This window comes from Pezoporus flaviventris, unplaced genomic scaffold (assembly GCF_033815535.1).
Source record: "Pezoporus flaviventris isolate CSIRO_AGI_PZ_B2104156 unplaced genomic scaffold, CSIRO_AGI_Pfla_v1 ptg000063l, whole genome shotgun sequence".
In the NCBI taxonomy this organism is placed as follows: domain Eukaryota; kingdom Metazoa; phylum Chordata; class Aves; order Psittaciformes; family Psittacidae; genus Pezoporus; species Pezoporus flaviventris.
Genome location: NW_026892611.1, coordinates 12,027,324 through 12,054,983, shown reverse-complemented (window position 1 = coordinate 12,054,983; position 27,660 = coordinate 12,027,324). Strand labels below are relative to the sequence as shown.

At 58.9% G+C, this 27,660-nt stretch overlaps 2 protein-coding genes across 6 annotated transcripts; one reads left to right on the top strand and one right to left on the bottom strand.

Annotated features, from left to right (window-relative positions):
- The first annotated feature begins 479 nt into the window (after positions 1 to 479).
- LOC133278214 (coiled-coil domain-containing protein 183-like) lies at positions 480 to 5,309 on the top strand. The gene is made up of 14 exons (XM_061470740.1): positions 480 to 546; positions 648 to 769; positions 936 to 1,133; positions 1,380 to 1,541; positions 1,665 to 1,769; positions 1,949 to 2,071; positions 2,472 to 2,600; positions 2,741 to 2,801; positions 2,882 to 2,982; positions 3,269 to 3,333; positions 3,820 to 3,979; positions 4,120 to 4,389; positions 4,488 to 4,584; positions 5,200 to 5,309. The coding sequence occupies exons 1-14, from the start codon at positions 480 to 482 to the stop codon at positions 5,307 to 5,309; spliced, it is 1,770 nt and encodes a 589-aa protein (XP_061326724.1).
- A 4,695-nt stretch (positions 5,310 to 10,004) lies between these two features.
- LOC133278158 (septin-4-like) lies at positions 10,005 to 25,876 on the bottom strand. Of its 5 annotated transcripts, none has more exons than XM_061470673.1 (12): positions 25,766 to 25,876; positions 16,634 to 16,927; positions 16,295 to 16,388; positions 16,080 to 16,166; positions 14,397 to 14,520; positions 14,113 to 14,247; positions 13,907 to 14,024; positions 13,492 to 13,593; positions 13,018 to 13,114; positions 12,718 to 12,880; positions 10,456 to 10,555; positions 10,005 to 10,185 (listed from the first exon to the last, which is right to left on the bottom strand). In XM_061470673.1, the coding sequence occupies exons 1-12, from the start codon at positions 25,859 to 25,861 to the stop codon at positions 10,126 to 10,128; spliced, it is 1,470 nt and encodes a 489-aa protein (XP_061326657.1). In that variant the 5' UTR covers positions 25,862 to 25,876; the 3' UTR covers positions 10,005 to 10,125. The 5 variants fall into 5 exon arrangements, with proteins under 5 accessions (XP_061326657.1, XP_061326660.1, XP_061326659.1 ...); XM_061470676.1 differs by lacking the exon at positions 25,766 to 25,876 and adding an exon at positions 22,386 to 22,512; XM_061470675.1 differs by lacking the exon at positions 25,766 to 25,876 and adding an exon at positions 21,698 to 21,843.
- Between the last annotated feature and the right edge of the window lie 1,784 nt (positions 25,877 to 27,660).

The following is a 27,660-nucleotide window of genomic DNA, read 5'->3' as shown; positions in this document are numbered from 1 at the left end:
TCTCTGTCTCACCTGCTCACCAAGACTTCACAGCTTCAAGGAGCTTGATGGTATTGACCAACAAACAACTGTATGTGCTTGCATTTCATGTCCCGTTTGTAGGTGAGCAAGAGCATATGGTGAGCACCCAAATAAATATCAATATTGAGAGCTGGTTGGTTCTTGCCCGTGTCAACAGGAGCGTAACTCCCTGCGCGGCTGTTTCCTGACCAATGAGCTGACCTTTCCAAAGGGACATGTCCAGGCAGCAAGAGGCTGCTCTTGCTCCGTTGCTGTGGTTACGGCCCGGCAACAGTTCCCAGGGCGTAGGGAGCTCAGCTCCATGTTGTGGTTACAGCCCTGCGACAGTTATGAGGACGTAGGTTGCTCAGCTCCGTTGGCTTGGCCACAGATCTGTGACCCTTGCAGCGGGCAGTAGAACTGCAGTGGCTGCTGCGTACACAGCGGGGCTGGAGAGCCGAGGCAGGAGCAGCGGCATCATGCTGGGCCAGAAGACGAACCTCAGCAAGCGCATCCGTGAGATGCGTGCCAGCATAGCCTTGCAAGGTGCTGCCCCGTTGGCTTTGCGTTATGGGCTGGGCCAAGTAGGGGGCTTTTGGTCCCCGCATCATCCTGCATGGTACCAACAGCTCCTCAATGTCCTGCAGGGCAAGCAAGGAACTTGTACAGCAAGCCACAGGAAGAGAAGTTCACGCAGAACCTGGAGCGGCTGCCCCAGCTGCGAGAGGCGGTGCAGGAGGATATCTATGTCCTGGGCCTTGCCCGCAAGGTACCGGCAGGTCCCATTTGCTGCCTCCGTGACTGTGACCCTGCTGGACGTGCAGAGCTAGCTTCTCCACTGGTCCTGTCCAGGAGCAGGGAGTGCAGGGCAGCAGGAGGCTGGGACCATCCCCAGGCTGGCAGTGATGTGTTCTCTGCCCTTCTTCTGCCCACAGCATGAGCTCACCATCGCTGAGGCTTGCGGAGCGGAGCAGCCCTTGGGCATTGCTTTGGCCAGTAAGCCGTTGGAGGTAATAGCAGAGTCCAGCGGGCCCGGGCTGCTGGCAGTGGGCTGGGGTTCAGGGGATGCTCAGAAGGAGCGGTTGGAGGGAACAGGCAGCTGGTGCCAGCACCACGACAGCCCCGCAGGGCTGGTGCAGTGAGACACGGGGCGTCCATGAGTGGTCCCGTGGGACCTTTGCACTGCAGGACCCATCAGTGTCCTCCCTTAGCTCCCTGAGCAGGTCCTTTGCCCCAGCAGAGCTCCTGTCCTGCCAAGGGAGTGAGCAGGTCCCAGCATCCCCCATCCCCAGCAATGAGTTTTGCAGGCAGGACCCCTTCTCCCGTGGGTGCCCAGCGTGCCCTGCCTCCAGCCTGGCAAATGCTCACATCCCATGCAGGTGGCCCAGGAGAAGCTCCGGGCTGAAGTCTGTCGCCAGGTGAACACATGCAACATGCTGCTGTACTTGGTGGAGCAGCGGAGCCGGGCCAAGGAGCGGCTGCAGAGGCGGCTGCAGCAGCTGCAGGATGTCCAGAGGGCCGAAAAGCAGCAGCAGGCACAGGTGCCAGGGCCCCTCCCTGGGGTGGCAGCACCCGTGGGGGGTTTCAGTCAACCCTGCCCCCCTGGGTGGGCACTGGTCTCAGTAGATGGGCTCACCCCTTGTCTCCAACCTTCTCTGCCCCAGGTGGTTCGTACCCTGGAGGGCAACATAGAGAAGATGCAAACAAAAGTCCGCGCTGGGCAGAAGGTGACTGCCCTGTACGTGGCGGTGCGGGATGCCCTGAGGAAGGTGAGCTCATCCTCACCGTGCCGTTGTCTCACCCGCTCCCCCTGCAAAGGCACTGAAGGGCCCAAGGGGCTGTGCTGGTGGGACACCCTCCTGCAGGAGGTCCTCCTGCTCCCCTCCACCTTCTGTCCCAGCACAGGGCACCCCTGGGACTCAGTGGGCTCCGGCTCCCCGTGTCCCAGGAGCTGGCCCACCTGCCTCTGCACCTGGACCTCCTGAGTGAGACGGCCGAGCTGCAGCATAGGGAGGTGGAGGACATGGAGCTCATGGCCTCGCGTGGGCTCAGAGCTGCTCGTGGAGCCGAGGTGAGACCATCGTCCAGGGCACCTCAGGGTGCTTTCCTGCCCTCCAGAGCCCACACATGGCACCAGACGGCCGTGCTGCTGAGTCTTCCTTCCTTCAAGAAAAAGCAAGACTGAGCTTGGCTTCCCCGCAGCACCCAGATGCCTCCATAGCTCCTCCTGTGTCTGGCTCTTGGGCCGGGCTGCCCTGAGCTGGGGACAGCTGCCTGAAGCCCTGGCCACGGGGAAGGTGGCGTTCTCCGTTCTCTAGCTGTCCTTGCTCACTTTCCTTCCCAGGCTGTTTACAGGGGTTAGGGGGTGGCATTCTTGATGCTGGCCATGCCAGGCTTAGAAGCTCACAGAGGTCCACTGGAGCTTTGGGAGCCACTTCTCTTCTGCTCTGCTCTTCTCTGCTCTGCTCCAGGAGCACATGGTCAGGACGAAAACCCAGGTCCTTGCAGAGAGGGAGCTCAGGCTCCGCACCCAGGCTGCTCAGAAAGAGCCCACAGACGGAGGCTGGCTCAAGGAAGCAAAAGAAAGGGCTCTGAAAACGGTGAGCTGGGGGGCCCCAGCACAGGCAGGGTTGCAGGCATAGGGCGGGCGTCAGTGCCCAGCCTGCCATGGGTGAGGGGCTGCAGGGCCAGCTCCCCCAGGCTGCCAGCAGCTCAGGGGTGACGATGAACATCCTTGCAGCAAGCCAAGCATGACCTCAGAAGGGACTTCCTGAGCCTGCCCGCAGAGGACCCAGTGGTGGGTGAGTGCCTGTCAGGGTGCAGGGGGGGGATGCAGGCGCAGCCGCAGGCATCCTTCCCTGCCACAACCTTTCCACCGCAGCTGCCAAACTGGAGGCCACCAAGTACCAGCTGCAGCGGGAGGCCTATGTGAGGGAGAAGATAGAGGAGGCCAAGGATGTGGTGCAGTGCTCCCGCCTCTGGGTGAGGTGAAAAGCCATCTCTGGTAGAAGCTGGGGCTGCTCCAGCCCCACGGAGCTGAGCCTGGTCTGCTCACCTTGTTCCATGGCAGGGTTATCTGCTCTCCTCTGTCCCCAGAGCCCCCCAGGGCCCCTCTTGTACAGGCAGGGCTGGAACTGCTTTGCTCCACGCCATGAACTTGCAGTGCTTCCTGTGGTTCCTGGTGCAGAAACCTCCCCAGGAGCACGGCCCAGATCCTGTACCCTGCAGGAGTGCCCTGGGCTGAGTCCCTGTGCTCTTCCCCGGCCAGGACATCCCCATCAGGCTCCAGGCACAGCAGAAGTCCCTGCTGGAAATGGAGCAGTACCTCACAAGGTGCAAGGAGAAGAAGCAGGAGCTGGAGAAGGCAGTGAAGGAGCTGGAGATGCAGCGCGATGAGCTGAAGTTTCGCCGGCCCCCAGACACAAGCAGGTGCTGCTGGCCTCCGGACACTCATGCCAAAGGGGCCGGCACCCTTAGGGGCAGGGGGACACGTGCATGGCAGGTGTCCCAAGAGGGCAGCCCTTCCTTTGTCACCCTGCGGCTGCCCACCCCTCCCGCACTGGGAGGCTTTCTGAGCAGAGTGCTGCCCCAGCTCTGGTGCTGGCAGAGCACGCAAAGCTCCTGCGCTGGCAGCAGGAGGAGCCTTGCTCCTTGCCTGGCATGGGAAGTGGGAGCAGCAGCAGCGTGGGGTTGAGTTGCAGGCAGCATCTCTGCTCTGCGCTTGGGGGCAGGGGAGAAGCTGGGCAGCAGCTTTTGCAACAGCTTTGGGGTGTCTGCACCCCTGTGCCGTTGTATGGATGTGACCGTGGTTGGCTCCAGGGGGCTGGTGGAGGAGCTGAGGACGAGGCTGCAGCGGGAAGAGGCTCGGCTGGAACAGGGGCGAGCCCAGCTGCTGAGGAGCCAGGAGACGCTGCTGGACTTTGAAAACGCACTTGACAACCTCTTCGTCCGGCTGCGGGGCATCACCGCGCCTGGCCAGGTACCCGCCCAACGCTGGGCTGAGCAGAGCCCAGGCTCTGCTTGGTGCTGCAACGGCACCGTGTGGTGACACTTGGTGCAGCGACCATCACCCCAAGGGGCTCGTTCTCCCCACCAAGGCTGTTCCCTCTCTGACTCCAGGAGCATCCTGTCAAGGCCATGGCAGTGGACGAGAAGCTCCGGCAGTGTGAGCAGAAGCTGCAGTACCTGGTGCAGCGGGTGGCTGACCTGCCCCCCTCCAGCCACAGCGAGGATGATGAGGTGCACGGCGGCTCCATCCCTGCTGCGCTCTTTGGGGACCCGCACAGGCTTTCCCGGGTGGCCCGTGCCAAGCCATCCTCCCAGCTGGAGGATGGAGGTGCTCGAGGGAAGAGCCACGGAGCAGCTCAGGCCCAGGTGGCCCCGGGCTCTGTGGGGTGTTCCCTACCAGGGGCACATGGAGCTTGGGCACCCCTTTGCTTGTAACACCCGCCTCCCCTTCAGCTATGAACACAGCCTCTCTTTCACAGACTTTTGTGAAGGTCAGGCAGCTGCTGGAGGAAACCCTCATGGCCGATCCACGGAACCGGAAGGTTTCCTTGGAGGACACGGGCGTGGGGCTCCAAGGTAGGAAAGGGGACACATCCCACGGCAACTGCCCCAGCCAGCCCCTGCCTCCTGGCATTTCTGGCTGTCCTTGCCCATCTCCCACTGTCCCAGCAGAGCCCAACCCAGGAGTTGCTGCAGGCGTTGGGGCTGACCGCGCTTGGCTCCAGGCCTTTGAGCATAGTGCTGGTTTTCTGTGTGCATGTGGGAGACTGGAAGCAGATGGTGACTTGAGCGTAGAAGCATCACAGGAGCAAGGGGGGATGCTGTGGTGCAAGCGGGAGAGCCTCGTCTTCAAAATCACTTGGCTGTGAATCTTCTTCACAGCCAGGGCTTGGCTCTGCCAGTGGCCTCCTCCTGTGGGAGCTTCTGGTACCTTACCACCTTTTCTTAACAAAGCAGGACCCAGAGCTTTATGGGAAGCCCCAGCAGGGTTGAGACAGGCCATAGCAGGTCCTGCAGGTCCCCCTGGGCTGCTGGTGTGGGACAGCCAATCGGCAGTGCCTGTCCTGAGCGCTCTCCACGATGCCAGCAGCCCTCCAAAATGTGCCTGCCGGCTCCTCCTGGGGACACAGGCACAGCAGAGGCAGCCCCACAGACCCTCCCCAGCCCGCTCCTCTCCGCTCTCTCCTCCAGACGATTTTGATATCCCTGACAACCACAGTGGTCTTGTCCTCACCAGAGAAGCCATCAAGAAGCAAGGGCTGGACTTGATCGAAAGCAAGAAGAAAAGCAAGAGGAAGTAGCGGTTGCTCCCTGAGACCTCTGGATGCTTCAGACCATCTGTTGTACCCTTTTCCCCTTCGATGTAATAGAGCAGATGCTTTTCCTTCCTCCCATGCCTGTGGTAGAGCTGAAACAAGGGGTCTCAGGTGACTTGTCACCTAGAACACATGGGGCTCAAACTGCTGCTGCTGCACCCGGCCCTGGACAAGGCAGTGTTGGGGATGTGACAAGTGGCAAAGAGGTACAAGAGGCAGGCAGAAGATACCAATGGCAGTACATTGGTTCCTGGATTTAGAAAGAAACAATGAACCATGGGGTACCCCAGGAAAGCGGCAGCAGGTATCTTCCTGCCACAGTGACCCCTGAGCTGTATGGGGGGTCCCTGCAGTGGAGCAGGGGAGCTGAATGGGACATGGTTCTCCTGCCCCCACCACACAGAGACCATGGGGCAGGAGAACCATATTGGGGAGTGCCAATCTGGGCCTCACCCCAAATTCTGGAAAAAGAGCTGGGGCTGCATGGGGCTCTCTAGCATAGAAAAATATGGCTTTAACCTGCCAGAGGAGAGATTGAGATGAGCTCTGAGGCAGAAGCTCTTCCCTGTGAGGGTCCTGAGGCACTGCACAGGGTGCCCAGAGAAGCTGTGGCTGTCCCATCCCTGGTAGTGTTCAAGGCCAGGCTGGACAGATGGGCTTGGAGCAAGCTGCTCCAGTGGAAGGTGCCCATGCCTGTGGCAGGGGGCTGGAGCTGGATAAGCTTTAAGGTCTCTTCTGACCCAAACCATTCTAGGATTATATGAATAATATAAGGAATAAAAGAAGAAATACAGGAAAATGAAGGAAGGGCTGATGCCATTGGGGGTTTCCTTATGGGGCACAGCTCAGGAAAGGAGGGGAGAGTTTTCCTTTTCTGCCCTACGAAACCCTTATTTCCTTCTACTGCAACTAATGCCAAAGGCTCCACAGTCTGCAATGTCTGCAGCCAGTGCTGGCGCTGGCAAGGAACCTAAAATAGGCCATGGGAGAGTTTGCACTGGAGTATTTGCAATGCAGAATCTGTGTGCCATGGGAAGGCTGGGCTTGAGTGGGTTTGGGGGTTTTTAGTTTCAAATATGTGATCAAAATCACATGAAATGGAGCACAACGAAGGGTAGGCACAGGCTGAGACTATCATCAGAGCATCAGCGCAGGGTTTTGTCCTCCAGGAGGAAGGAGAACCAGGCTAAATCAGTCAGCCTGGGCTCAGAGGCTCTACTGGCTGTTCTTGGAGGGGAGCTGCAGGGAAGGCCACCAGCATGGAGATCTATGCTGGCATGCTGCAAACTGTGAGGGTAAGATGTGGGATGAGGCAGGTTCACCCATCCCAGCACCACCAAAAGAAGCACAAACATTCTCCATGTTGATGTTAAAAGGGCTAATGTTTGTGATGATGATTTGAGGCCCAGTGAACAGCCAGTGTTGGCATCACTGGCCACAGGTGCATTTCAGCATCTTCGTGAAGTTGATGGAGCTAGGTGGGACTGAGGCAATTCTGGTAAAGGCGGGACTAACCCCTTGGGGTGGTTTCCTGTCCCAGCTCTGACCCACAGCAAGGGGAGAAAGTGAACCAGGCAGCAGATGGGTCTGGTAGCTCCCCGTAAGGCAGCTTTTCTCCACAGCAGAGCTGTCCCAGCCCTTAGGCCTTTTTCGTGGGCTCCTCTGGATCCACTCCACCAGGTCCGTGTGTGCTTTGTGTTGGAGAACCCCAAGATGGACGCAGAACTCCAGGGGGTCTCAGGAGAGGAGAGCAGAGGGGGACCATTCCCTGCCTCGGCCTGCTGCTCACGCAGCTGGTGATGCAACCCAGGAGACACTTGGCTTTCTGGGCTGCAAGCGCACACTGATGGGTCATGCCCCATTTGTCACCCACCAGTATTCTGCAGTTCTTTGCAGGGTGGCACTCCCATCCATCCATGATGGATGAGGGGAGGCACAGGGGACTGAGCATGCCTCCATGGTGGGAGGAAGGCTGGTTTTTCAGTCCATTGCATGGAAGTAAAACAAAGCCTAAGGGGTAGCCAGAAACACAAGTAGTGGGCACACAGGACAAGGCTGGGCTGAACATACCCACAGCACCTGGGCTGTTGAGCTTACCTAGAGTGTCAGGTCAGGATGCTCATGGTGATGAAGGCATCAGGGCCAGAGATGTCCATGGGATGTCCTGGGGGGCCCTGAGAGCTCAGTGATGTGCCCAGCACCACACAGCCCAGCCCTGCAGGGTGCTGGGGGCAGGTCCAGCCCCATGCCCTGTGTGGGGTGTCACAACAAGCACCCAGGATCACCCCAACACACTGCCCTGTGCTAGACCCAGCCCTACATGAGTGCTGGTGCCCTCCCAAACTGAGAGCCCCACTCCTGTGCACCCTCCCCACTGCTGCTTAGGATTTGGGGGTCCCAAGAAGAGGCATCAGGTACTCTGTCCGGTGCCAGCTCAATTCAACAGCACTGTGCGCAAGATAGTGGGGTGCAGGGGGTATGCAGGCCAGGAAAACAGGGTGCAGGGAGGAATAATGGGGTGATACCCACTGGAAAGTAGCTCATCCACCCCGGTGCCACTCTGCCCAACCTCCCAGTGAAACCACACTAGGGTAACTGGGCATTGGTACTCACAGGGCCTAGTGCCTGCATGTCCCCCAGCAGGGCTCATCTCAGCGTGAGGTTGCAGGGATGCTGAGGGGCAGCATGTGTAGGGCAATTCAATCCGCGGGTCAGGCTCTGGACCCCCATCCACCACCACCCCTCCGATCCCCCCACGCCAATTCCCATCACAGCCCAAAACCAGCGATACCCAGGGCCATGTGACCCCAAGGCCGTGTATGAGAAGGTGATGAACCAGCAGCATGCAGGCAGGGAACCTCATCCTTTTGTTCCCCTTTCACCTGCAGAGCTGGGTCCCAAAAGGTCTCCCACACCAAGCTGGGTACCCCAGTGGGTGCAGCATATGCCCCCTCCAGTACCCATGTTGAGCCTTTGCCAGGGAAACAGGAGCCAGGAGCAAGAGGCCACATCACTGGCCACCATCAGCCCTCATCCTTGCCTGCCTGCCTGGGGCCATAGGGTGCCCAGCATCCACATGGAAGCAACTTAAGGTGTCAGACAAGGTGGGTCAGCCATATTTATTGAGAATGGTTGTGGAGGGATAAAAATATTTCCACTAGCTCTATAAGAATTTATAAACCTATACTCTGCTTATCCTTTAATAAATGCCTCTATGACCATCATGCGAAGGTAGGTACTTCTGTAAGAAAATAGCAAGATTAAAAAAAGGAAAGTGCTAATAGACCCTGTGGGGCCCTGCCCAAGGCGATCAAGGGACCCTCCAGTGGCACAGGGACATGGGTGTCACATGCCGGATGCTGCATCAACATCCTGCAGTATCCACTTTGAGCCTTGACCAGACAGAGCCCCCCTCAGCCAAGCTGCCTGGGTGCAAACCCCATGCCCTGGGGTGAACCCACCCAGGGGACCCCAGCAATCCCACTGCTCGCGGTTCTGCCTCTGCTCTCCAGCCTCACCATCCCCTTTCATCTCTCCCTCTACCCAGGGGGAGAGAGCAGAAGGCTGGCAGGGAGGATTCAGGTCCATCTCCACAGTTACTGGCCAGGGCTCACACTGGGGCCACAGAGCGGTGCTTTGCCAGAGAGCAGTGCAGATATAGACATCCTGGGGGGAACACAGGGACAAGATACAGGGCTCTGCAGAGCAGCAACACAGGTGAGGACATCCTGGGGGGACATAGGCACCTAACATTAGTACTCTGTGGAAAAGAAACACAGATGGGGACACACAGCAGTGATTTCCTGAAAAGCAATATTAATGGGGACATCCTTGGGCAGTGATGCTCTGCCAGGAAGCAGCTGGGACAGGGTCATCCTAAGGCCACACAGGGACACTGCAGACAAAGAGGTGGCACCAGGGGCTAAAACACCAGTGAGGGACGATGCTGTTGCTGCAGGTCCGGAAACATCACCAGGACAGTCATTATTGCTTTACAGGGCAAACATCACTGGGGACCTGGCCTCTGATTTAGGGTTCTAGGAACTTTCTCTGGGGACTGTGATTCCCCAGTGCTCTCCATCCATGGCCCTTTCCGACACCAAGGGACACGGGATGCTCCCAAGGGGCAGTGCTCAGAGGGGACAAGGTCCCTGCCAATGACATAGGGCTGGACACTGCTGAGCTTCAGTTCATCCTTGCACCAGTGTTGGATGGGAGGCAGCCAAAGGCATCTGAGTGCCGGCTGCCACCCAGGCCAGGACAGTGGCTGCTCCTTTACCCCCTTGGTCACCTGCAGTCCTCAGGAACTGCTGACCCTCTGCTCCAGCCAAAGTCAGGGGGAAGCAACCCTGTCCTCCCCTCAGCATGGCAGCTGAGTCAACCCCATCCACCTCCTCTTCTCTGAAGCCTGGGCCAAGCTTAGCATGAAGGCTGTAAGCAGAGAGGCTGGAGGTGACACAGGGACAAGGGACAGACATAACATGAGGAGCTGGTGTCTCTCCCCAAAGCTGTGGGGGAAACAGGGAAAGCCAAAGCTCAGGAGACAAAGTTGTCCCCAGCCTGAGGCAAGGTGAGCAGCAACCTGGCCAGGCCAGGGGACCTCCAGACTGCGTTCATTGTCCCCTCACTGTCCCCATGGGATGGGTGCTGGTTGGTTGGATAAGGCAATACCACAACAGCTTAAGGTGGCAGATGCAGTCAGTGTTGTACTGCGTTTTGCAGCAGGGTCAGGGTAGGATGGAGAGTGATGCAAATGTTTCTGATTTGGGGCACGAGGAGGAGGAAGAAGAGGCAAGAGGAGTTAGTGTGAGTCCTTCATCTGCTTCTGGATCTTCTGGAGCATCTCCTGCATGCGCCGCAGCTGGAAGGGAGCAGAGAAGGGATCGGTGGGTGGCGTTGGTACCCCTCCCAGCTACGCCAGCTCCCATGCAAAAACCAGATTGGGATCATCAAGAACTGGGGCGGGGGGGGGAAGGGATGAGGAAGGGTGCTACTGCTTCACCTCCTCATCCTGGCCTGAAGAGCAGCAGCTGCTGGGTTGCTGCAGAAAGGGTGGCGCCTCGCAGCTATGCCATTACTGGGGATAGGGACGTGGAGTGATCAGGGGGCCTCAGTCCTACCCCACGCTCACCTCCTCATCCTTCTCCCGAATGAGCTTCTCCGTCTCTGCATCTGGCACCGAGGAGATGACAGGTATGGGGAAATCTGTCCCGCTCTCCCGTGTCAGCTTGCTGCAGGCAGAGAAAGGAGGTAAGGATGCTGCCACATGGACATTCCACCATAGGCGCTGCAACCATGGAGATCCCAAACGTTGCAGGTACCCAGTACTCACTTACGCAGACCCTGAGCCCCCAGCCAGCATCACACTGGGTCATTTTCCAGGCAGGGGCAATAGGAGCAGTTTCATGCATTCCCCCCAGACCTCAGCATTACCCTGACCTGCCATGCACCAGTTTAGGAGGCACCACTACAGCAGTGGGTGCCAGGGACCACCTAAGGCATGGATCTTTCTCCATGCTCTCTCAATTTGGGAAGGATCCTGCTGGGTGTTCAAGCTGGGGTCAGACTCTCCTTACCCAGTATTTCCACCGCTGCTTTTAAAGCATCTTCAACTTGGCATCTCCCTTCTCTCCCACAGCCCCAGCCCTGCCCAGGATGGGCTCCCATGGCACCCCACTGCCCAGCCAGCCCCAGGGATGCTCAAAACCCCTTTTCCCAAGCATCAGCTCCCATCAGCCCATCGCTGCTGGAGGAAGCTGTTAGCATCCACCTGGGACAACCCCATTGCGCAGGACTGCAGCCAGCACAATCAATAGCTTCTCCCATGTTAACAGCAATGGGGAGGGACCAGCTCTCTCAGATGAATCCCTGTGGATGTCACGTGCTACCTCAGCGGGTGACAACATGGGTGGGACACCATTGTAGCGGCTGGCAAGAATCACGCATGCCATCACATGCCACTGCCACGTGCCACTGCTGGTGCAAGGCAGTGATGGACACAGCGGACGTTGCTGGGTGGGTGGGCAACCCCAGCCCTGCAAGGTCCCGTTGTGCTGGGAGGACTGTGCCAGCATGTCCACAGCAAGGAAGGGGGCTTGGCTGTGGTTTGAGCTGCTTTGGAAGTCACTGCCTGTTGTCACGGCTCCTCACCACGGGGGGACCCAGCAGAGCACATCATGCTCCTTCTATCCCTGACAGCAAGGCAAGGCTTGACCTGGGCACTGACAATGGGACAAGTAGCTTCACCAGCCCAGGGCAGACTGTCTACCACTGCCTCCTGCACCCCAAAATCACACCCCTACAGGAGGTTAGAACACTGGGGTACCAGCCCTGCAGCCCTTCCCTTGGACAGCCTTTGGCTGGGAAAAGCTAGGTGCCACCAGACAGTAACACATCCTCCCAACCCTACCTTGCCTGGGTGAAACAGGGTAATGCCACCAGCACACAGAGTCCTCCCAGCATCCCCGGGGGTGCTTGCACCCCAGGGGCAATTTGTGTGGGCAGCAGGTGGGTGGCCACAGGGCTGCCTTACCCCGAGAGCTGCCTGGCCCTTACATGGGCACAGAAGGACCAAGACAGCATTGGGTACCAGCAAGTACTTTATATAGAAGCCAGAGGGGTGGACATGGGGGAGGGCAGCGGGGGCCCAGAGTGGCTCAGTCAGCAGAGCAGTCGGTGCAGCACAGCCTCAGTGCTGAGGGATGCTGCCTTCTCCGGCGGCACATATGGAGAGACCAGCTTAGAGGCACCTGCAGCCACCGCCAGCCTCCCACCGCTGCTTCAGCCCCCCACAACCCACAGAGCCTCCACTTGCTCCCACACTGCTCCAGCCCTGCAAAGCAGGGTCCCTCGTGGGACCCTCCAGCCAAGGGGTGGCTAAAGAGGGTGCAAATGACATGAACCCAGAACCAGCTGATTGCCTGGCTCTTCAGAAGTGGGATGCAGGGTCCCCCTCACTGCTGAAGCAACCCCAAGACACAACCAGCCACAGGGGACATAGGTTCCCATTTGCTGCTGGAGGATTCCCCCAGCCCTGGGAGGTGTGTAGGGTCCCCCCACCACTGCCATAGCATTCCCCCCAAGCCATCCCTATGGGGTTTCCCCTCACTACTGAAGCATCCCCCTAAGATAGACCCAGCCTTAAGGGGGACACAAGATCCCACTGCCAGAGCATCCTCCCCCAGCCAGACTCAGCCAAGTGGCACAGGAAGGGTCCCCCAATACACTGGGGTTCCCCACAACGCCAATAGGCTTTCTTACCCAGCCTTCCATGCTGCCCAGTGGACCCACACAAAAACCCAACCCATCAAGATCACCACTTGCAATGGGCGGGGGTCACCCCAAAGACATGAGATGCCACCCCCACCCCAGCACCCCACTCCTGATCCCTTACTTGCGGTTCCTCTCCTTCACTACCATGCGGGTCATGCTCTGGATGCACTGCCTGCGGTAATTCTCATAGTGGATGTCCTGCGTCACATCCTTGAGGTCCTGCATGTGGGTCCTCACCAGCATTGTCCGCAGCTTCACGAAATCAGAGTGGGATGGGTTCTCCACTGCAGGGGAGCCCGAGGTCAGGGGTCACAGCCAGTCCCCCACATTCCCCCAAAGGCTCTGGGACTGAGCAACGTGGAGATGGTGCACGCCATGTCCCCATCCCCAGTGGGACACTGGGGACACAGCGCAGCATTACCTTCCACAATGCCCCAGGGGTAGAGGCGCCCACGGATGCGCCGGCCTTTGGCTTCCACCACCGTGTTGCTGCCAATGACAGCAAAGGGAATGCTCTCCTGCAGGAGGATGGCAGGGGTTAGCGGGGCTTGGTCCTGTCTACCACAGCCCACAACCCTCCACATGCTTCTCAGCAGTATACAGAACCCATTTGCCAAGATACCCCAGAGCCCCGACTACAGAGAGCCCCAGGTGGGACGGCAAGAGTTGCAACAATGGGTTTCTCCACCCCAGCCTCATCCCACCAAGCTGCAGGTGGCACATGTGGGGTCTTGGTGATGCATCCCGATAGTGCAACATGTACCGACCCCATCATGTTGGGGTGCTGGAGAGCTTGCATTGCCCCAGAGAGTGTTAAGGGTACCCCAGGTTGACATCTCCTCCTGGCCTTGGGGCTCTGCCCCTCCAAGAATGGAGCTGGTGGAACCAAACCCACCTTCAGTGCCTGGTCCTGCAGCTTGAATTCCTCATCCTCATCCGAGTCACACTCGGGGAACTGGTAGAGTTGGATGCCATAGTGTTCAGTGTCCTCACGGATCTGGAGGCAGACAGCCCTGCTGAGGGCAAGGCTCTGGCCCTCGGAAACAGTGTGAGAAGCACCACCAGTGTCCCACAAGCAAATATAAGACCCTGTTCCACCCAAACCCTTCCAGCCTGCAGCTGAGCTCCAAGGAGATGTGTCCTTGATGGCCATATGGGCAACAGAGTCCTCTACAATGCTGCGAGCATGGAGGATCCTCCATGTCAACGTCTGGGCAGGGGACTAAGAAAGACCCCAGCTGAGCGAGGCAGGGCCACCAGCCCCAGTGCAGCCCCTTCCCCAGGGACCTGTTGGGCTGACCTCCCCTCACCTTGTTCTTCATGCGCTGCACCTCTGTTGGAGTCAGGGTGTCAGCCTTGGCCAGCACAGGCACAATGTTCACCCGTTGGTGCAGGGCTCTCATGAACTCCACATCCAGGGGCCGAAGCCTGTGGGGAGGAATTAAGTGAGCACCATTCCACCAAGTCCCTTCCCGAGCACCCCTACCTCATCTGCGTGGGCAGGGGCTGCTTGTACCCATGGCCATAGGGTGAGATGAAGTAGATGCAGCAGTGGACACGATTGTCCTGGATGTTCTTCCTGTTGAGGCCACTTTCATCACGGAAATACTGCTCAAACTGCTGGTCAATGTAGTCAGCCACCGGCTTCCAGCTGTAGGGACATGGAGGTGACCATGGGATCTTCAGGGTTCCCTTAACCCCCAGCTCAATGCATCCCATGGCTCAAACATTGCAGCCTGATGACCCTTGGGCATCCCACGTTCAGAGGCAATCCCTGGGGAGACCCACCACAGCACGTACCACTCAGTGTTGTTGACGGCATCACCAAAGCCTGGCGTGTCCACAATGGTCAGGCGCAGCTTGACACCCTTCTCCTCAATGTCCACTATGTGCTTGATGATCTCCACTGTCTGTGTGATGCGCTCTGCAGCAGCAGGAGACACATGAACAGTGGTAGTGGGGAGGGCACCTCGGGTGAGAGGCAATGGGGGTGATGCAGGGAGATGCTGCAGCCCCTCGGGTGTCACCCCTCACCCTGTAAGTCAGGGACAGCTTTGCAGGATCAGCCCTTATGTGCACCGGGGGACATAGCCAAGATTTGATGCACCATGCCATGGCCCCTGGCATCCATATGAATGTATACCCACCCCATGGTGGCTGTGCCATCTCGACACCCCAGTTCCATAAGCAGAGGGGACTGCTGGGTCCAGGCATCACTATGGGAGCATTTTTAGCTCCCTGTAACCCCTATGCATGACCCCACAGTTTCAGGACTGTGCATAGCATTGGAACAGGCTATCCAGGGCAGTGGTGGAGTCACTGTCCCTGGATGTGTTTTAAAGATGTGTAAATGGGCCCCCAACACAAGAGGCATGTGGAGCTGCTGGTGCAAGGTCAGAGGAGGCCACAGAGGTGCTGCAAAGGCTGGAGCAGCTCTGCTCTGGAGCCAGGCTGAGAGAGCTGGGCTGGGTCAGCCTGGAGAAGAGAAGGCTCCTCAAGGGGAGACCTCAGAGCAGCTCCAGTGCCTGAAGGGGCTGCAGGAAACCTGGAGAGTGGCTTTGGACAATGGCCTGCAGGGACAGGCCATGGGGAATGGCTTTAACCTGCCAGAGGGGAGACTGAGATGAGCTCCTAGGCAGAAGCTCTTCCCTGTGAGGGTGCTGAGGCGCAGGCACAGGGTGCCCAGAGAAGCTGTGGCTGCCCCATCCCTGGCAGTGTTCAAGGCCAGGCTGGACACAGGGGCTTGGAGCAAGCTGCTCTAGTGTCCCTGCCCATGGCAGGCATTGGAACTGGATGAGATTTAAGATCCCTTCCAACCCAAAGCAGTCTGATTCTGTGATCCTATGATTCTGTGTGGCATTTAGGGGACATGGTTTAATGGTGAACTTGGCAGTCCTGGATTAATGGTTGGACTTCATGATCTTAATGGTCTTTTCCAAATTGAGAGATTCTATGATTCTATGCCTCTCTACTCCTAGGACCCTTCCATGTCGCTGCGTCCCAAAGGATGTTGCTGTTGCATTTTGTAGCCACATGCATTTTGGTTTTCACTCCAAGCAATGGAAACAAATCAAACAACCCCCTCGAACCCCTGTGGATTTGGGCAAGTTTGGGCAATTTTATGCCAAAGACTGGCTGCAGCTGAAATGGCCCCGTGCCCTGGACCCCGACTGTCCACAGCTCCTGGATTTACTGCAGTTCCAGCCAGTCCATAGAAGCTGGTGCTTGTTTCCCCAGTGAGGACAAAGCCCCTGTGGGGGTGCCTGTGCCAGGCAGGGGGGTCCCTGCTGCCATGGAGTCATCCCCAGCATCAATGGGCAGCTGGCAGCGTGCTGCAGGCAGCATTGGAGACCTGGAGGAGCCCTGATGGGTAGGGGGAGGGGCTGCAGCTCCCCAGGAGTGGCACAGGGCTCTGCCACCCCCCCACCCCCCCCCCCACAAAAGACTCAGAATACCCCATCTCTGGACTGCTCCTATCCTCACCTTCAGCATTTAGCAGCTTGCGGTCTCTGTACATGTCCATCAGGAAGAGGCTGTTGATTAGGGTAGACTTGCCCAGTCCAGATTCCCCTGGGAAAGAGGGACAAGGGTAAGGGGGGCAGCTGGTATGCTCCCACACTCCCTCCCACCCACTTCATGGCTTTTGGGATGCAGAGCAGGGTCAGCTTTCAGGCTTGGACACCCCCTGCCCCCCATACCTGTCACCATGAGGGTGAAGTCAAAGCCTTTCTTCACTGACTTCCTATGAACCTGATTGGGCAGTGTGGCAAAGCCCACGTACTCCTTGTCATCCTGCAGGCAGAGGGGACGTGGTACAGGGGATACCACCATCCTACCCCCTCTTCCCCACCCCAGCACGACACCCCCTTCCTCCTGTCCCCCCAGTAGGCCCCCCAGGGTTGGAGCACTGTGGGATAAGGCCATGCCTGCCCAAACCCTTTGGCTGTGGAAAGTGAGGATGTCCTCCATTGTGACTCCTGCAGCCCTTTGTCCCCGTCCCCCCCCCCCCCCCCTCCCCCCCCCGACGTGTCCTGCACCTCAGAGGAGTCATAGGGGTCGAGCTGCCCCCAAGGGCTCCGGGGCCGGTTGGGGCTCAGGGGTGCGGGAGCTGCGATGTGCTGCTGGACATCCAGGGGCTGAGATCGGGAGAAGATCCTGGCATCCCTCTCATCGATGTCAGGGGGGAGCCTGCCCATGCCACAGAGGGGGCGGCCGGGCTCCTGCCAGCTCTCCGGGGGCTCCACCTTCCTGGGGCTGTCAACCGGTGGGCAATCCTGCAGGAGCTGGCTCAGCTCAGCCTCCTCAGAGTCCTCCTTCAGGAAACGCTTTATCTGTGGACCAAGAGAGCAGGTGACACTGGGGTGGCATTGCCAGCCCAAGGTGGCATCACCCAGCTTGGCAACATGAGCCCCTAGGCTGCAGCAGCCATACACATGCACCTAAGAATGAAAGGGATAGGAGGAGAATGGGAACATGGCCACCACCCTGGGGACAGCCATGGGGATGGCAGTGAGGACAGCCATGCTCCCATGCATCCAGGCGCTTACAGCTTGTGGCACCGGGACAGCAGCTAGCTCCTGGCACTCCTGGGAACAGGGATGGGGACATTCCCCCTGAGCACCCTGCTGCTCCTTGGTGTCTTCTGGGATAACCAGGAGCCCCACACACCCCATGGCCTGCCGGGAGGACGGGGAGGAGGAAGAGACACCAAGAAGAGATGAACAGTGGTGGCTGAGGAACTGGCAGTGGGGCTGCACCCAGGGGGGAGGCAGATGGTGGCAGGGGTCTGCCTGTGCCCCCTGCCTGCCCACTCAGTACACATAATGGCACAAGGGGCTCCCATCCCTGAATCCCAGGAGACAGCAAGGGCAGGGGGCCTGACCCACAGCTGTCACCAAGCCCACATTCAAAAGGGTCGGGGCAGCACAACCTGTTGTGCAAAGGGACTACGAAACAGCACTGTTCTCAGGCTAAAGTCAAAACCACAGCACTACACCAGCTATTAAGAAGGAAAAAAAATGACTGCTACAGCTAAACCCAGGACACCCACTCAGGCTGTCCCCTCGCATGCACCAGGACCCCAACATCGCCTTGACCCAGATCTGCCCATGCTGCAGCTGGTGCCAGCAGCAAAGCCAGGCAGGGGCTGGGCACAGTGGTGTCCGAGCTGAAGGCCCCATGAGGTAGTGGGGCTGGGACAAGAGACAGGGATGCTGGGACTAGGACAGCTCCACATCCTGTTTACAAGCGCTGACGGGAGGAGGCATGTCTGGCAGCAGCTCCTGTGGGAACAAGCCCTCCTGCCAGTAGGCAACAGGGTCCCCGACACCCCACCGCAGCAACTGCCAGGAAACCCTAGCCTCGTGAGCAGGGAGATCCTCAAATGGACGGCACACAGAGTCGGGGTGGGGGGCACAACGCTGCAGGCTCACGCCCAGGGGCCAGTGCCCCGTCAGTCAGCGCCTCAAAGTAAGAGCCCTCCATGGGGACACGTCCTCTCCTGTTCCGTATCCCTGCTCCATTGGTGGGGCGGGCAGCAGTGCCTGCGGCAAGGCAAGATGCACTGAATTACTGGGCTGGAAACAAGGTCAGGGCACTGCAGGGGCTGTGTGCTCACACGCCTGCCCCCCTCCTCCCCCCCCCCCCCCCCCCCCCCCCCCCCCCAAGGTGCACCCAGCAGCACAGAGGCCATGAGGACAGGCTTGCAGGGCAACCGGTGCCTCTATACCCTCCTCTCCCTCAGCAGGTTGATAGCAGCAGTGGGACTCTGTGATCACAGCATCCTCTTTCCCACTGACCTTGACCTGGGGGGCTCAGCATCAGCCCCCACCACAGCACAGCCCAGCCATGGGCCACACAGAGATGGGAGATAATGCCACCATCACCACCAAGCACTCCCAGCTCTGTTGTTGCTCCATCCCTCGGTGCTCCAGCCCTTTGGGGCTGTCCCTTGTTCTCCACCCCCAGAGAAACCGATGACCTCGGCAATGCTGTGGCATGGATAGCATTTGCACCACATCCTCAGGAGTCCTGCAGCAAGTGCATCCCCCAGGAAGGCTGTCCCAGGAATGGAGCACTGCTGTGGCACCTTCCCATAATTCTGGGTGCTCTGGGTCCCCCATCCCCATGTGTCCCCTCTCGCTCCGCTGGGGAGGGGGGACACTGTCTCCGTACCTCTTGCCCAGGCTGCAGATCTGGGCAGGTGGCCATGGCAGAGCTGATGTCACCCGGGTCCAGGAGAGGATGCTAAGTGGCACCAGCTGTGCAGAGGGATGGGGAGTAGCATTAGCATAACTCCACCCTGGGCAGGCACCACGGCTGGGGCTCCCACAGCACCCAGGCACAGCCCCTTTGGGGCGGGACCAGAGAGGGGGTCAAAGGAGAGGAGAGGGAGCCCCAGGGCACAGCCAAGTCCAGCTTCTGCCAAGTTGTCAAGATGTCAAGGACCATCATTAGCCAAGGAGATGGCAAGGTAAGTCCTTGGAGGGCTGCATCACCATGACCATTATCATCATCACCAGCAGCCCCCCTGGGCAGATCTTGGCTGCAGCCCAGGGGGATGTTCAGCCCATGGAAACACCTCCACCCTAGGACAAAAACCTTCTTCATCCCAGTGCACACCAGTCCTCTCCTGCTTCCTACCCTAGAGCCACCCCAGCAGGGCTCCACAGCCTCTTTGATGGGAGAAACCCAGTTTTCCATGAAACACTCTTTGAAAGCAAAACACTTTTGTGCCTCACAATCAAAGCTTCCCTGCACAGCTCCATGTTGTTGTTTTGGCTGGGCATGATGGGTCTGGCTGGGAAGGGCCCAGCTCTGGGCTGGGAGAAGCAAGGATGATGCCCACCACAGGATATCTGGCAGAAGCTTCAGCAGTCCTGCCTTGGCCTCCCCAGCTCATCTTTAGGGAAGCAAAGGGTTAACAGTGCCTCAAGAGGAGCTTCGGGTGCCAGCAGAGTCCCCAGCTCTCGATGTCAGGGGTCACCAGGAATGGTAATTCACCTTGATATATGTCAAAATGAATCAGAGCAGCTCAGGCACAGAACTGCAGCTGCTCAGCTGTGGAAGGGCTGCATTTGCCAGGAGAACGCTGAAGAGTACTGAAGCATCGGCTAGTGCTGGGACAGGCGTGATGAACCACAGGACTACCAGGCAGAAAGCAGGGCTTGGATCCTTCTGTGTCCATCCCCAGCATCCCTAGGTCCCAGCCAAGTTCCTCACCCCAGCGCTAGGTCTCCCCTCACACAGCTTTGAGGCCACTCAACACTAGCAGTGGAGACTATGCTGTTTCCACCAGCCTCAGCTGTCCCTGCGCAGCCTAGTCCCAGGGGAGCAAGGTCACCATTCCCAGCTGACACTGCACCTCCCTAAGGAGCTTCCCCAAGGCCTTGCAGCCCCTTTCCCCACCCATCACAGTCTGCAGCACCCCACCACAATCCCACCAGCCTGACCAGGCCCTGCACTCCATCAGCAGTGCCCCTCCAATTCCCCTTGCCTGGTATAGCACAGCTCTCCTACAACACCCACCATTTTCCAACCATCCCACTCCATGCTCCCAGCAGGAGCGGGGATTTACCACAGCAGGAGGCTGAGGCTGCGCTGGTGCTCCCATAAGCAGATTATGCGCCTGGCTGCATACACGCTGGCACTCAGCTCTCACCGGCCCAGCAGCTCCAGCAAGGTGACACACACGCTGCCTTGTCACACTGCATCACAACTTCCCACACAATGCCAGACCCAGGGCTGTGGCAGAGGCAGCAAGAGACAGAAGTCTGAGCTAGGAAAGCCACTGGCTCCCCTTTAGCATCTTTCTGCCTGGCACCACATTCCCATGGGGTTGGTTTTCCCAGCCTGTTTCTACAGGAAAAGGAAGGGAACATCGCAGAGAGGGGCTGTTCTTGTATTTAGGCTGGCCAAGGCATCCCCAAACTCACTTAAAGGTGACATCCTTGGCAAGAGGGCTGGAACTACGTGGTCTTTAAGTTCCCTTCCAATCCAAATCATCTTGTGATTTCTGTCTAGATGTGCCACCCACAATACAGTGTGGCTCTACTGTAGTGTAACGGCTGGGTAAACCAAGCACAAACACCCTGTCCCAAAGGAACAAACTCCATAGGGGGCAAGGGCACAGTGGCCCCCATCAAAGCCCAACTCTGCCAGGATCAGCCTGGGGAGCCCAGCTCTTCCCCAGGGCTGTTCCTGCTCCAACCTGCCCCCAGATACATGGGATGCTCATGCCAACATGCTACAATCAGAGTTTCTTACAAACAGCTCTCCCCTCCCACGCCATCAAAAGCATCCCAATTGGGAAACTGAGTCTACCAACAACTTTAACAGGAGCAGGGTGCTGGGCACCCAATGAATGCAGGGCCAGGCAGCAGTGCAGGTTCTCAGGCTAGGCAGGGTGGCAGCACCAAGCAGGTGAGCATGTGGGACAAGAGCCTTCCCAACACAGCCCTCTGCACAGCAGCTCCAGACCCATTCCTGGAGGGAATCCTCCAGCTTGGAAGACCTCCGAGCTCTTGCACAGGGACCCTGATATGGAACAATGTACAGTGGCTTTTCACAGCTGGGAAGTGACAACAGGGCCTGCCCATGCTGGAAGCAGGGTCACATGGGAACAGGCACTTCTCTGGATAATCTGTGGACTCCTTTGGGGACAGAAGGATGCAGCACCGGTGTCAGGGGCACCAGCTTCATCTCCACCAGTCATTCTGGTAGTATCCACACCCATCTCCAGCCCCAGCTAACCCCACGTGAATGGAGAAGGGAGCTCAACTCCCCTCTCAAACCTGGCTGTGGCTGCTGTCCTCACCCAACAGATGTTTCTAAGCCCAGATCTATCTATCCCCAAAGCCACAGTTTGGAGCCTTTGGGGAAGGCACTCAAGGGAGCCAGTTGTGACACAACACACGCCGCCAGCCACCCTCCTATCTGGTTTCACTGCATCCTGCTCCACTCCAGAGGAATGTACCTGTCCCACTCCCACGGCAGCTGCCAGGGAAGGATGGCCAGGATGGTCCCCAACAAGGGCAACTGTTCCAGTGGCCACAACCCTGGTGCCATGTGAACCACAGCCACAACTCTCCATCACCATTCACCCTGGTCATGACCAACACCTCAAGGTCCCTGTGAGGATGTGGCTCCAGCGAGCAGCTCCTGGGGACCTGCCACAATCGAGGCAGGACAAGTGATGCTCCTGCCAAGGGAGGAAGGCTGGCGGCAGCTCCGGACCTTGCAGGTACCTGCAGAAATGGCTCCAAAGTGCAGTTGGGCTCCGGGTGCATGACAGTCCCCAGAGCAAGGCCAGTCCAGCCTGGCACCACCGGTGGGACCGCAGCCTGGGGACCTGGCAAAGGTACAGCTGTGTGACGGCTGCTGAGCTCGGAGCCAGCCGAGGACAGCCCCCGCCTCTACGCAGGGACACTCACAGGTCTCGGGGACAGTTGCAGGTGCCGCTCAGAAGCAGCGTCGCCTTTCCGGAAGGAGGTGGGGGGCCGCCCGTGGCGATGCCACACTGAGGGTCGGTGTCAGTAGGCGGTCTCGTTTCCCCCTTCATCTTTCCCCGTGGCCGGTTGCGGGCAGGTGCTGCCTCGCTGACATACGGACACCACCCCCCTTCCGCCCATCTGCGGCACCGGCGAGCCCCGGCCCGCTCCGCGCACGCCGCGCCGTCACCTTCACAGAGGGCACCGGGATGCGGGAGCGGGCCCAGCTCCCCGTGGAGGCGCGGGGCGATGCCGGGCAGCCCGGCCTGGCCTGCCCCGCCCCGCCGCCTTTCGGCCTTACCATGGTTGCGGAGCCGGGCACCGTCCGGGAGCGGCGGCTGCCGAGCGGCCGGGCCCCGCCGCCGGGATTAGCAGAAATAGAAGCCGGCGGGGGCGGGGGCGGGGGCGGCCCGGGGCGGGGCGGGGCGGGGCGCGGCACTCGGCACCACCAGCACCGGGCAGTGCCCGGCGGGTCTGACGCGCTGGGACAAGGCACCAGCACCAGGGCCTTGGTGCAGAGCTTTGGGTACCGGGATCTGCAGCAGGGACAGGGCATTGGAGAGAAGGCTTTGGCACCGAGTACCTGCACCCAGGACTGGGCATTGGCACTGGGTACCAGGACCTGCACCCACTGTGCACTAGGGGCAGGGTCCTGCCCCAGGTACAAGGCTTCAGCTCCTGGCGTTGGCTACCCTTGTACCCAGTGCAGCAGGGAGTGACTCCCGGGCAGTGAGCAGCAGCCCCTGGCACTGCACAGTGGCTACCAGGAGGCACCAGATGCTGCACACCAGCCACAGGGTATGCGGAGCACTTTAACAGAGTTGAGTACCGGAAACAGTGTGCCAGGAACTGAGCACCAAGCAAACACGCTGGCAATGCACCTCACATATTGGGTACCAGGGACCAGGCCCTGCACTGGGCATGAGGCACCAGATCCTAGCCTTCCCCCGTGGTCTCCCTGCAAAATCCCAGCCTTCTGAGCCTTTCCCAGGGCTGATGTCAGGCAATTCTGCCAGTGGCCCTGCCTTGACTTGGTTGCGACCGGCTGGCAGGCTGGAAATCTGGCAGGGGGAACCCCGCAGGCTGTCACCCTGCCCCCATCCCTATCCCATGCCAGGGATTTCAGCCCCTTCCCGGGATGCCCTGGCCCCAGGCCCATGCTTTCACAAGCAGTGAGTGCCAGTGGCAAGCGGCTGTAGCCCCTTGTTCCCAGCAAGGGCAGGAGAGGACACTGGCACAGCGGCTGGGGCAACATGGGGTGCTTGTGTTCCTGGCCATGAAAGGGGCTGGGGGAGTACTGGCCAGTTGTGGCCGTTCCTATGGTGTGTAGCTGGCAGCGGCTTAGCCATCCCCGAATTTCAGCCTCCTGTTTCAGCTGCCCACCGGGGCTGTCCTCATCCCCTTCATCACACCCCATGCTGGGGAGGTGACAAGGCCACAAGCACTCCCAGAGCATTCCTCTCATGGGCAGCTCTTCCTGCCTCAGTTTCCTTACCCCTAAAACAAAACTGGTGGTAACTTCCCAGCAGGAAAAACCAAATCTAAGATTCCCACCAAGTCTGGGTGGCTCCACAGGGACCATCTCAGCGTGGTCCCCAACTTTGTCACTGCCCAGGGCCTTGTTCCCCACCCTGCTACAGGGTCAGGGTGCTGCCAGATGGCTTTGTGTTCCCTTCATTCCCATAAACAACCAATGCAGGATTAGCAAGCAGAACACAGCAAAGTCCCAGTGGCCACTCAGACCCCATCCATCTGGGGTGGCCAGGCAGCAAGCCAGGGGCAGGCAGGGGAGGGCTGTTGTTTGCATCTCCAGTCACCACAGAGAGTGCTTTTCTCCAGGATTATTAGGGATTACAGGCTCAGGTGCTCAGCCCCATCTTTCCCTGCCCTTCAAGAGCAGAGCTGAGCCCCTCAGGGCAGACTGAACATCGCTGTGATGAGCTGTGGGCGTTCTCAGCCATGCCAGCAGCAAAACCTGGAGCTGCCACCAGCTTGCTCCAGTAGCACAGTCACTTTGAGGCTGGCAAGCTGCAACCCAGGCTTTAGAACATTAAAAGCTGAAGGGATGAGCTGTGAAGCGGGAGGGGGGAATGCAAGGGGCTGCATTTCCTTGGCCAGGGGATGACACAAGGGGAGCAGGGATGACACTGAGGGAGGCTGGTGCTGCTTGAGAGGTCCCAAGGTCCCTGAGGCACCTCAGTCTCCCTTACCCTGGCTGGCAGCAACGTTAGCGGGTCCCAGCACAGCATGGACAGGCCGGAAAGCCACCACAATCCACTACCAGGGACCAGAGCTCTGTAATTACCATTGGAGGCTGAGTTATTTTGGGAAGCCACTATGCTGCTGCCAAAGCTGTTATTCCTCCAAACCAAAACAAGATGGAAATAACCCAGCCCAGGATGCTGCATCTGGGTGGAGGAAGGTTAACCCCTTGCCTCCTTGCTGCCCGCAGTGGGGGGACTGCCTGCACTCCCAGCCTGCAGCCTGCATCACCCCAGCATCAAGGTAGTCCTTGTGGCTTTGCTTGCACCAGGGGAGCTTCAAAGGGGAGGTTCAGTAGGGGAAGACTTGGTGTTGTAGAGGTCGCAGAGTGTCTGCCAGACATGGGATGGGGCTGAGGGTCAGTCCTGTCCTCAGCTGCTGGCGGGTTCAGAGGCCACATGTTTGGATGCTTTTCTGCATCAATGTGAGAAACTGCTTATTTTTAGCTATTCCAGTTGCAGTGGGTCCAGTTTTGGGTCCTCCCCAGTGCAGTGGCTGGGGCAAGGAATGCCAGCCAGAGGGGAGCACCTCACTGCTGCTCCACATACATGTCCCAGGAAGAAATCCCTGAAGGGTCCATCACAAAAGTCACCCCAAAGGACACGCAGAGGTGACAGTCAGGCAGGGAGGTTGCACTTCCCAGTCTCTGAAGCAGCCAAACAACCTCCAAGCTCGAGATAAACTCAAGATTTCATAGAGAGAATGAGCCACATCCTGCATGCTCACAGTGCCCCCCGAGTTCTGCTCTGCTCCATCCCTCTTGAGTATGGTGTCAAGGTGGGCTGAGGGGCTGTTCTCAAGATGCACCCCAAAAACCTGGGCTTTAACGCCTGCCTTTTACCTTCTTTCCCTTGATCAGAGCCTTACAGGCTGCCCATGTCTGGGTCGGGCCCTGTGCTTGACCCCTTCAGGGCAGCAAATAATCCCCAGACTCATGGGCTGGAGTCTCCCAAATCCTAAATCCACTCACCAGGGTCTCCCAGCAACCCCAAACCCATTTGCCAGGGTCTCCCCATCCTTGTGCTGGATCTCTGCAGGCAGCTCTGGTCCCTGAGCAGGACAGGGGAGGTCTGGGGACTGTGAGGGGCCACAGTCTCCATGTCTGGCTGGTGCCAGCCCCTAAGAGATGGGATGGTGGCACACCAGTGGGGACAGAGTCACAGCCATCCAAATGCACAAGCCCAGGTGGTCCCAGCCTAAGCCCTCACAGGCCCCCTGCCTGTGTCCACCGACCCCCCCTGGCTGAGCTGTCCCACAACTCATCACGTCACCAGCTCCCCCCAAACCACTTACAAAGGATTCACCAGCCCATGCTGCCCATCTTCAGTGCCAAGCCTGGGGACCTGGTGGAACTGGGGAATTAGAAGCTTCCCAGTGTCTCCCCAAGCTCCCACCACACAGCCCCAGCCCATTGCTTACCATCTTCTCTGAAGCCTCTCTGGGAAAGGGTTGCACTGGAGCTGGAGGAGGAGAGCAGCAGAAGAAAGAATTATCTGAAGAAAGAAGTTTTCCCATTAGAAGCTGAGGTTTTCCAGGGACCCCACAAAGCCTTGGCTGTTCCCCGTTGGATCCCTGCCAGCAGGCAGCTACTGTCACTCAGGGAGGGACCCCACAGCACTGGTGCCCACCCTGCCAAGATGTGGGCAGAAGACGCGTTCTTCTTCCCAGCCGGTCTCCCAAATGTAACGATGCAGACGAAGATAAACCCAGAGGCCGATGGCTCATCCTCATCATTGTGGCCACAGCGAGATGTCTTGGTCTGGGCCTTGTGCATGCGCACCACCACAAGGCTGCTGCAGGGTCACCAGCAAGCGGTCCGATGACACGGGGTGCACCATGCACACCCTGCTCTGCAGCTCCACCCAGCTGGGCACAGGGCTGAAGCGACACTGAGGATCCTGTGGGGCTGGGGGCTCCCACTGTGGGGATGGGGGTCCCCCGGGGTCTTGTAGTGGCAGGGTACTGGGGTCCATGACGATCCAAGGGGTAATGGCCACAGGGGACTCCCGTTGCCCTGGTGTTCTGGAGAGCAACAGTGTCCACACCCGGCGTGGCATGGTGTCACCAAGGGCGCATTGGCAGCATTGTGACACTGGCAGGGTGTTTGCCCTTGTCCCTTCACCCGAGTAACATGGAACAGGCAAAGGGGCCACCCCGGGGTGGGAATGGAACCACTGTCACCTCCTTTAACAACCTCCCCCTGTCCTGGCCCCTCCTGCACTGAGACCGGGCATCCCCAGAGCAATAAACCATGAGAGTTCCCCAGTTCCTGGAACCCCTTCGGGATGCAGTCTCCCCCCTTCCTCTCCTAGCTGCAGCATCACTAGGGACATCCTCAGGGACAACCCCCAGTCCCTTCTATGTCACCCCCTCCATGAGCTCCTTGGGGTCCAAGTTTTTCTACCTGAAGCTCAATCCCCTCCACCACCACCTCCCTCCCCCACCCCAAGAATGGAGATCCCCCACCCTGCGGACCCCAGTTTGGTTTAGGAAGGTGAGAAGGGTGGAGGGACAGCATGGGACAGCCATGGGCCACCACTGTTCCCTGGGGCTTGTTTTACATCGATGGCAAAGCTGCTTCCACAGTTATGCAGCTCCATAACCTGCCAGTTGCCACCATAGGCTCTGCCATCGCGTGGTGTGACAGTCAGCATGGTCGCATGGGGCCCAGGGAGGGGAGCCTTGTGTCCCTGGTTGGCAGAGTGGGGCTGGGACAGAGGGTGATGAGGGAAGGACATGATGCTGCAGGAAGCACAGCAAAGCCATATATCCCTGGTGCTGGGTTTAAAAATGCCATGTTTACGTAGATCCAACAGAAGCAGCTGCAAGTGAGGTGGGGCTGGGTGGCCGATGGGATTCCCTGCATGGCTTTAACTCAGGGGAGCCTCACCTGGCCGGGACCAGAGTTTGTCCACGTACCTCTCACCAGCCCCGTCCACAAGGGGAGAGGGAGCTGGAGCAACAGCCCCTTCTTCCCACCCTCCCATCCTGCGTCCCTGGGAAAAGGGGAAACTGAGGCAGGCGGGTACCAACCCGCTAGCTTTGGCTTCAGCTCCTCGCAAGGGTTTCTGTGGTGACTTCGTCACATGCATGACCCAAGGAGGTGGCTTCTTTCCAGCCCAGGCTGCTGGAGGGACACATGGGGCTGTGACAGTAACACTTCCCTGCCCAAATCATGGAAAGACAGTTCAAACTGCTCCCGAACCACGCAAAGTGCCCAGTCCTGAGCTGGTAGGATCGATGCTGTGCACAGGGGACAACAGAATGACTCCGGGAGCAGTGCCAACTATGACAGAGATCCTACAGAGTTGGGA

What these genes read in the sequence shown, in the direction of transcription:
- LOC133278158 (XM_061470672.1), bottom strand. Translation starts at nt 17,269, where the DNA reads ATGGGGTGTGTGGGGCTCCTGGTTATCCCAGAAGACACCAAGGAGCAG. An exon ending in CAAGCTGCTAAATGCTGAAG is followed by an intron (nt 14,521 to 16,079) that starts GTGAGGATAGGA and finishes CTGCTGCTGCAG; the next exon opens with AGCGCATCACACAGACAGTG. An exon ending in TGCAGGACCAGGCACTGAAG is followed by an intron (nt 13,115 to 13,491) that starts GTGGGTTTGGTT and finishes ATCCTCCTGCAG; the next exon opens with GAGAGCATTCCCTTTGCTGT.
- LOC133278214 (XM_061470740.1), top strand. Translation starts at nt 480, where the DNA reads ATGCTGGGCCAGAAGACGAACCTCAGCAAGCGCATCCGTGAGATGCGT. An exon ending in TGCGGGATGCCCTGAGGAAG is followed by an intron (nt 1,770 to 1,948) that starts GTGAGCTCATCC and finishes CCCGTGTCCCAG; the next exon opens with GAGCTGGCCCACCTGCCTCT. An exon ending in CACGGGCGTGGGGCTCCAAG is followed by an intron (nt 4,585 to 5,199) that starts GTAGGAAAGGGG and finishes TCTCTCCTCCAG; the next exon opens with ACGATTTTGATATCCCTGAC.